Source organism: Halichoerus grypus, chromosome 8, assembly GCF_964656455.1.
Source record: "Halichoerus grypus chromosome 8, mHalGry1.hap1.1, whole genome shotgun sequence".
NCBI lineage: Eukaryota > Metazoa > Chordata > Mammalia > Carnivora > Phocidae > Halichoerus > Halichoerus grypus.
The window spans coordinates 116,555,237-116,564,476 of NC_135719.1; the positions used below are offsets into that span (position 1 = coordinate 116,555,237).

Here is a 9,240-nt window from a genome sequence, read left to right on the forward strand (position 1 = left end):
GTCGTGGTGAATAATCCTTTTAATGTACTGTTGGATCCTATTGGCTGGTATTTTGGTGAGAATTTTGGCATCCATGTTCATCAGGGATATTGGTCTGTAATTCTCCTTTTTGATGGGGTCTTTGTCTGGTTTGGGGATCAAGGTAATGGTGGCCTCATAAAACGAGTTTGAAAGTTTTCCTTCCATTTCTATTTTTTGGAACAGTTTCAGAAGAATAGGTATTAATTCTTCTTGAAATGTTTGGTAGAATTCCCCTGGGAAGCCATCTGGCCCTGGGCTCTTGTTTGTTGGGAGATTTTTGATTACTGCTTCAGTTTCCTTAGTGGTTATAGGTCTGTTCAGGTTTTCTATTTCTTCCTGGTTCAGTTTTGGTAGTTTATACATCTCTGGGAATGCATCCATTTCTTCCAGATTATCAAATTTGCTGGCATATAGTTGCTCATAATATGTTCTTATAATTGTTTGTGTTTCTTTGGTGTTGGTTGTGATCTCTCCTCTTTCATTCATGATTTTATTTATTTGGGTCGTTTCTCTTTTCTTTTTGATAAGTCTGGCCAGGGGTTTATCCATCGTATTAATTCTTTCAAAGAACCAGCTCCTAGTTTCGTTGATCTGTTCTACTGTTCTTTTGGTTTCTATTTCATTGATTTCTGCTCTGATCTTTATTATTTCTCTTCTCCTGCTGGGTTTAGGTTTTATTGCTGTTCTTTCTCTAGCTCCTTTAGGTGTAGGGTTAGGTTGTGTATTTGAGACCTTTTTTGTTTCTTGAGAAAGGCTTGTATTGCTATATACTTTCCTCTTAGGACTGCCTTTGCTGCATCCCAAAGATTTTAACAGTTGTGTTTTCATTTTCATTTGTTTCCATGAATTTTTTTAATTCTTCTTTAATATCCTGGTTGACCCATTCATTCTTTAGTAGGATGCTCTTTAGCCTCCATGTATTTGAGTCCTTTCTGACTTTCCTCTTGTGATTGAGTTTCAAAGCATTGGGTCCGAAAATATGCAGGGAATGATCCCAGTCTTTTGGTACCGGTTGAGACCTGATTTGTGACCTAGGATGTGATCTATTCTGGAGAATGTTCCATGGGCACTAGAGAAGAATGTGTATTCTGTTGCTTTGGGATGGAATGTTCTGAATATATCTGTGAAGTCCATTTGGTCCAGTGTGTCATTTAAAGTCTTTATTTCCTTGCTGATCTTTTGCTTAGATGAACTATCCATTTCAGTGAGGGGGGTGTTAAAGTCCCCTACTATTATTGTATTGTTGTCAATGTGTTTCTTTGCTTTTGTTATTAATTGCCTTATATAATTGGCTGCTCCCATGTTAGGGGCATAGATATTTATAATTGTTAGATCTTCTTGTTGGATAGACCCTTTAAGTAGGATATAGTGTCCTTCCTCATCTCTTAGTATAGTCTTTGTTTTAAAATCTAATTTGTCTGATATAAGGATTGCCACCCCAGCTTTCTTTTGGTGTCCATTAGCATGGTAAATGGTTTTCCACCCCCTCACTTTCAATCTGGAGGTGTCCTTGGGTCTAAAATAAGTCTCTTGCAGACAGCATATCGATGGGTCTTGTTTTTTTATCCAATCTGGTAGCCTGTGTCTTTTGATTGGGGCATTTAGCCCATTTACATTCAGGGTAACTATTGAAAGATATGAGTTTAGTGCCATTGTATTGCCTGTAAGGTGACTGTTACTGTATATTGTCTCTGTTCCCTTCTGGTCTATGTTACTTTTAGGCTCTCTCTTTGCTTAGAGGAACCCTTTCAGTATTTCTTGTAGGGCTGGTTTCGTGTTTGCAAATTCCTTTAGTTTTTGTGTGTCCTGGAAGCTTTTTATCTCTCCTTCTATTTTCAATGACAGTCTAGCTGGATATAGTATTCTTGGTTGCATATTTTTCTCATTTAGTACTCTGAATATATCATGCCAGTCCTTTCTGGCCTGCCAGGTCTCTGTGGATAGGTCTGTTGCCAGTCTAATATTTCTACCATTGTAGGTTTACAGATCTCTTCTCCTGAGCTGCTTTCAGGATTTTCTCTCTGTCTCTGAGACTTGTAAGTTTTACTATTAGATGTCAGGGGTATTTTTATTGATTTTGAGGGGGGTTCTCTGTGCCTCCTGGATTTTGATGCCTGTTTCCTTCTCAAAATTAGGGAAGTTCTCTGCTATAATTTGCTCCAATATACCTTCTGCCCCTCTCTCTCTTTCTTCTTCTTCTGGGATCCCAATTATTCTAATATTGTTTCGTCTTATGGTATCACTTATCTCTTGAATTCTGCCCTCGTGATCCAGTAGTTGTTTCTTTTTCTCAGCTTCTTTATTTCCCATCATTTGGTCTTCTATATCACTAATTCTCTCTTCTGCCTCATTTATCCTAGCAGTTAGAACCTCCATTTTTTATTGCACCTCATTAATAGCCTTTTTGATTTTGACTTGGTTAGATTTTAGTTCTTTTATTTCTCCAGAAAGGGTTTGGTTTCTCTAATATCTTCCATGCTTTTTTCAAGCCCAGCTAGTATCTTTATAATCATCATTCTGAACTCTAGTTCCGAGATCTTACTAATGTCCGTATTGATTAGGTCCCTGGCAGTTGGTACTGCCTCTTGTTCTTTTTTTGAGGTGATTTTTTCCGTGTTGTCATTTTGTCCAGAGGAGAATAGATGAATGAAAGAACAAAATGCTAACAGCGTAACAATGACCCCAGAAAAATATACAGTAAACCAATCATTAGAGACTGAAACCGGGGGAAAAGAAAGGGAAAGAAAGAAAAAAGAAAAAAAAAAAGAAAAAGATAAGAAAGAAAAAAGAATATGATCAAATATGATCAGGCTGGTGAATAGATCAGTGCCATACACTAGATTTTGGGCGTATTTTGGTCTGTTAGAAGAAACTGCCTCCCAAAATTTTAAAGAAAGAAAAACTTATATATGTACAAAAATAAGGGTAAATACGATGAAGGGATGGAATATGACTGTAAAGATGAAAATTATAAAAGATTTTATAAAAGGAATTGATAAGTTGGTTGAAAAAAGAAAGAAGAGAAATTTAAAAAAAAGTGGGGGGGAGAATGTGATCAGGCAGGAGACTAGAACAAAGCCATACACTAGAGATTTAGGGTATATTTTGGTCTATTAGAAGAAACTGTATCCCAAAATTTTAAAGAGAGAACAACTTATATATATATGCCAAAAATAAGGTTAACTACAATGAAGGGATAGAATATGACTCTAAAAATGAAAAATAAAAAAGATTTTTAAAAAAGGGATTGATAAGATGTTGGTTGAAAAAGGAAAAAAGGAAAATTAAAAAAAAAAAGAAAATTAAAAAAATTAACTTTGAAAGACTAAAGAATCATGGGAAAAAAGCCATGAATTCTATGTGCAGTATTCCCCTAGCACTGGAGTTCTGCCATTCTCATTGATCGGTAAACTTGGTCTCGGCTGGCTGTTCTCGCTGATCTTCTGGGGGAGGGGCCTGTTGCCGTGGTTCCCAAATGTCTTTGCCGTAGGCGGAATTGCCCCGCCCTTGCCTGGTCTGGGCTGAGTAATCTGCTCGGGTTTGCTCTCGGGAGCTTTTGTTCCCTGCAAGCTTTCCATACAGCTTTGGAGGATGGGAATGAAAATGGGGGCCTCCCAGTCTCTGCCCCAGAGGAGCCGAGAACTCGGGGCCCCACTCCTCAGTGCGCCCCCAGAGAAAAGCAGTCAGTCACTCCCGTCTCCCTCTCTTCTGGCCGCACTCCATGCTCACCCGGCCTGTGACCGAGCGCTTCTGTCTCTGGCAACCGACCCCGTGTGGAGTCTCCAAACCCAGCAGATCCCTGTGGTGCGCTCCCGCGCCGCTCCTCCTGGGGGAGGAAGGGGAGTCTCCCCGGATCTGCCGCTTGTTGGGTCCCTGCTGGAAGGGCGGTGGCCTGACTGTGCCGCGGATCACGGTTTATGGCAACCCCGAGCTGAGAGCCCACTCCTTGGCTCCGTCACTGCAGCCGGCTTCCCTGCTCCCATACCTGGGAGCTCTGCCGCACTCAGGCACCTCCGGTCTTTCTGTGACCCCGGCGGACCTGAGACCACACTGTCCCAGCGAGGGTTCTACCCCCCCGCTAAGCCACTGGAGCGACGTCCCTCAGCGGAGCCGACTTCTAAAAGTTCCGATTTTGTGCTCCGTGGCTCTATCACTTGCCAGAAGCGGCCGACAAAGGCCCCCTCCCCCGCCGTCTATCCTCCCAAATACCGCCTCGGATTCACTTCTCCGCACGTCCGACCTTCCAGAAAGTGGTCGCTTTTCTGTTCAGAGAGTTGCTGCTATTTTCTTTGATCTCCTGTTGAGTTCCTAGGTGTTCAGAATGGTTTGATCCCTATCCAGCTGAATTCCTGGGACCAGACGAAATTTAGGTCTCCTACTCCTCCACCATCTTGCTCCTCCCCCTGGAGCTTGGTATTAAAAGAAAATGTTTCTAATCCAAATATACCTCAAACTATCTGCATATCTATTTGTGTATGTAGGGATGCCTGGGTGGCTCAGTCAGTTAAGCGTCTGCCTTCGGCTCAGGTCATGATCCCGGGGTCCTGGGATTGAGCCCCTCAGCCTGCTTCTCCTCTCCCTCTGCCTGCTGCTTCCCCTGCTTGTGTGGGCGCTCTCTCTTTCTCTCTCTGACAAATAAAATCTTTAAAAATGCATGTGTGTGTGTGTGTAAAAGCATCTTCTCACCCTCTTGGGAACTCTGACCTGGAACGTGGCCCTGTCCCAGTTCAGCATCATCATGTGCACCCAGTCATGGATCCCCCTTCTCTCTGCTGTCTATTAGCTCCCGATTGAGGATAAAATCAGGATCATTGCACAGAAGATCTATGGGGCTGATGACATTGAACTGCTTCCTGAAGCTCAACACAAAGTTGAAGTCTACACAAAACAGGTATATATTCGGTTTTTCTGTCACTTCTTTACAGAGCAGCCTGGGAGCAGAGCCCCCGAGTTCTCCTAGCCCTGCGGGGTGCCCACTGCCTTGCTTTTCTGGGTGTTAGCCCTCTCCCCTCTGAATACTGCGTTTGGATGAGGTGGTCCAGGCCTTTATCTGCCCAGGGGTGGTATATGAATATGTGGAAAAGCCAAGAAAAATAGGGAGTGCCTTCCTCAAATATTAAGAGCCTGCCTTCAGTTGTGTTCTCACATCTGCTCCAACCTACCATTTTTAATTGGTTATGTAGATGAAAATACAATACTCACTTTTGGAATATGGTTGTGGGTCCTTGCTTCTCTCACCCAACAGAGATTCTTTTTTGTTGTTGTTGTTGGATCTCTAATAACTGAGCTCGGGGTCGGTGAGGTCCAGGTGGGTATAAAGGGAATTGGATGTTTTAAATAAATGGAAGAATCGGTATCATCACAGTGCCCAGGTGCGCTTGGTTGCCCTGTCAGCTTTTCACTGGTCCTGCTTCTTCCCTTTTCTCCTCAGGGCTTTGGGCACCTGCCCATCTGCATGGCCAAGACACACTTGTCCTTGTCTCATAACCCAGAGCAAAAGGGTGTGCCCACAGGCTTTGTCCTGCCCATCCGTGACATCCGCGCCAGTGTCGGGGCCGGTTTTCTGTACCCCTTGGTAGGCACGGTAAGTGAGTGCTACAGGCGCAGAGCAGGCTGGTTCATCGGGGCTTCGCGTCTTGAGATGGGCCACCAAAGCTGCCGGGCAAGCGCTGCCAGAGCGGAGCTCCTCACTGAGCAGCAAGCTGGCGTCAGGCCCGTTAGGACTGGTCCTCTGGCTGTGGACCATCCGGGTGTCGGTTCAAGGATGAAGCCATGACTGCTTGTCACAAATAACAGTTCTGCTTCCCAGGGGCAGTATGACCTTGACTGAATCTGGGACAGGCCTCATCGATCATCTGCGATAGTGCTAACGTATAATCATAGCTGACATTCACTGGGCGCCTTTCGCAGATGAACTCAGTCCTGCCAAGCGTCCTTTGAAGTAGGGACAGAGGCTCTCCCTGTCCCGGGTCTTCTTGACAGGCCTGGAGCTTAGGCCTGAAACTCATTGGGAATTCATTGTTTCTGAATAAAGAAAATGCCCTTAAAATGCAAGTGAACCCTGTAGATGTGAAAAGTGAGGTCGCCTATTTCCACTTCAAGATGCATTCATTATCAGATTCTTCTTTATCTTAGGAATCGTATGCATATGGAAAGAGGAGCTGACCATCCCAGGTTAACAGCTGCCCTGTGCCTGGCTTACCCCCTTTGATACCCCCTTTGATCTGCCCGGTGTCCTATACCTGCAGCTTGTCCTTACCTGCAGTACAAGACTGACCTATCAAACAGCCAATTCACGATGAAGAAGAAGCCAGTAGATCTCCTAATGGAGGCACATCCCTCTTTCAGGATTTTAAGAAAGTGGTAGGAAGTGGCATTAAAGAGTCAAAAGTATGTAACGTGAAAGCCACATACAGTTTTCACTGCTGGTTCTGGCCTTGGGCAAGTTATTAACGATCTGTGCCCTGCTCCCCTCAGCTCTCAGCGTGGGGCAATATCATCATGGAACAACAACGGTCAGACAACTGCCAGTGTTTACGGCGGGGGGTGCGGGGGGAATCCTCTTTGGGAGGGAGTAAAAATACGAAAATCTGAATCACTGTTTTGGGCGCCATCTTTACGGTTTTCTACACCATGCACATCTCTGTCTGTATCAGTGGGCACACGCTCAGTCTCTTTGATGTCCTCTTCAGGCTTCTCTGCTAGGTCTCAGGAACAATCCCTTCCTTTTCCCCCTTCTTGTTCCCACACCCAGCAGTTGCTTACAGAGTTCACGAATAGAGACTAATATGAGATCCCTGTAGAATGTTCTGGTAAGTTATAGTTAAGTTGTAGAAGTTGAGCTTAAATTCTCCTGTCTGGATCTGATTGGGAACTTGTATTTATTCGTTTTACAAGACACTGTTACAGGTGAAAGTGTACTGAGCTTTTACTTACAAGCCTTATGGATCTGCAGCTAAGTAGATATTTGTCAAAGCCCAGTCTTGAGAAAAGAAGTAAGTACAAATGTAATCTATGGCATTACAAGCTCAGTTTTAGAAGGCCAAACTGGCCCAGTCAGAATAGTGGTTATAAAGCTATCTAGACTTTGTACAGAAATGTCTTGGCCCAAGTTAAAGGACGCTAATTTCTAATGTGTTCCTGAAGCAAAATAATACAGGCATTGATGCAAGACTTGTTAAAACAAAATTAAAAAGCAGACAAGCCTTGTACCTCCTTTTGGTCTCGTGAGAGGGGAGGAGGTGATTCAGCCTCTCCAGCCTCTCCCCTAGACCATGAAGGTGGAAGGACCTCCTGCTACTTCTTGTTACAACTGTCAGTGTGGAAGACGGTAGTGAAGCCTGGCATTTGGCGTGCTGAAGGGCATGAGGGTTTCTCTTTGGGGTCATAACAGGATCAGTGACTTGGTTTTCAGTGTGTAACAAGAAGGGTACCAATTTATTTACAACTATGAAATAATATTCTATTTTGTGCCTCGGGCTTTTTATCTGAAGGGAAGGTGGAAACAAAGATCACTTTATTTTTCATGCTATTTCACATCTCCTAGATGAGCACGATGCCTGGACTCCCCACACGGCCCTGTTTCTATGATATTGATTTGGACCCTGAAACTGAACAGGTGAATGGGTTGTTCTAAAACAGGTGAGTTGTTACTGGTAAGAGTTTTGCTTTTTTCCTTTGAGGTATATTTATGAATTATGGGATTCCAGCAAAAGCTCTGAAAATGCAAATTCGAATGCTTTCAAAACTTTCTTTCCAAACATCATTGAGGGGAGAGTTGGCGTAACCAATGAAGGAAATATTCCAGTTTTGGAAGAAGAGCATGGCTTGTCACGGAGCAGTGTAGGGGAGAAAGCCGCCGTCTAGTGAACTCTGGAGGGACTGCCATGGAGGCTGGGCTAAGGGTCGGTGTACTTTGAGTAGATAGCAGGCAGGAGTTGAGTAAATGTCCCTGAAAATAGAAAAGAAAAGGAAGCAGGACCAGTCCGGGAATACTTGGGATCTTAAGGGAAACGTCCCCAAGTACTCATCACAATGAACAAGCCTTCCCTAGACACATCCAGTTGAAATTTCAAAAACATTAAAAATGTAATCCTAAAAAGTCTTCTCCAGAAAAGAAAAAAATGGCTTGTCTATGAGAAAACGGGAATTAGAGTGAACACCTGTCTTCTTATCAGAGTAAGGGGCTTTTCGACAATGGAGGAACCCCCTTGAGCTGACTTTGCACCTGCACTTAGACCCACCAGATCTATCCAAAGGCTTTCAGACATGTGCAGGTTTGCCGCCCCACCTCGCTTCCTAGGAAGGTATTCAGCAGTGTCCTCCGGCAAGATGGGGAATCAACCAAGAAAAAGGAAGGCATGGTTTTCAGGAAACCGAATCCTGATCTGGGCAGTCACGAAGGAGAATCCTGACAGCTGCAAGGGACCTAGAGTTACAAGTCTAGGAGGGAGGAATTGAGAACCGCTAGAATAGACAAGGGTATCGGAGGGCAATAATGCAAAACTGAAGCTCTCACATTGTTTACCAAAGTAAAGGTCCAGGTGGAAGCAAACTAGTACTCTTCTGAGCAACCAGAGGATGGCTGCTTACAGAAGTAACTGCTTACAGAGAAGAGACAGTGTGCTTGCTGCCCGGAAACACCGTTCTTCCTTCAGGAGGGCTTCTGTGACGCTGGGAGTGTCCCTCTGGCTCAGGCCTGGCCTGGCCTCGGACAGTCTTCATGTAGCCAGGATGCAAGTGCCGCGTGTTGTTTTCAGGCCCTCGGGCCAGCCCGACAGAGGTGGTCGTGGAAAGGCTGGAAATGTCAGGGGCTTTGGCAGCACCAGAGGGGAGTGCTGCGGCGGGGCAGGGGAGAGGCAAGGTTTCAACTCTTCGAGGAACATTTACTTCTCGTTTCTTTTTCCTTCTAGATTGCCCCTCTTCAAGAAGCTGCTCCACATATTTGGCCGGTGTCCATTCAGGCTGACTGTTGGTTAGGAAGTGTGGGGAAGTCGAGAGAAGTCAGCCCCTGCCCTGAAGATCTTAGGCAATCAAGAGCGGGCGTCTCCCCAGTAGCCTTCCTTTGGTCTTAATTCCCACCATCGTGTATAAATTAACATAAATCATGCGCAAGTCTGCTTACTTTACTGAAGTTCCACAGAATAAAAGGAAATGATTTTGCGATCTGGATGTTTAAACATAAATTCTAGCATTCACAGACAGTGCTGCAGTATGTCT

The 9,240-nt window shown here is 44.5% G+C and overlaps 1 protein-coding gene across 3 annotated transcripts in view; it reads left to right on the forward strand.

Annotated features, from left to right (window-relative positions):
* The window catches only part of MTHFD1 (methylenetetrahydrofolate dehydrogenase, cyclohydrolase and formyltetrahydrofolate synthetase 1), a 62,040-nt gene extending 52,854 nt beyond the window's left edge, over window positions 1-9,186 (forward strand). For 2 of the 3 annotated variants that reach the window (XM_036120226.2, XM_078053806.1), the window contains 4 exons: window positions 4,805-4,912; window positions 5,453-5,605; window positions 7,568-7,662; window positions 8,934-9,186. In XM_036120226.2, the coding sequence (XP_035976119.2) occupies window positions 4,805-4,912; window positions 5,453-5,605; window positions 7,568-7,657 (351 nt within the window). In that variant the 3' untranslated portion in view covers window positions 7,658-7,662; window positions 8,934-9,186. The remainder of the gene's footprint in view (window positions 1-4,804; window positions 4,913-5,452; window positions 5,606-7,567; window positions 7,663-8,933) is intronic. The other variant, XM_078053807.1, reaches the window with a different exon arrangement.
* Window positions 9,187-9,240: the final 54 nt, after the last annotated feature.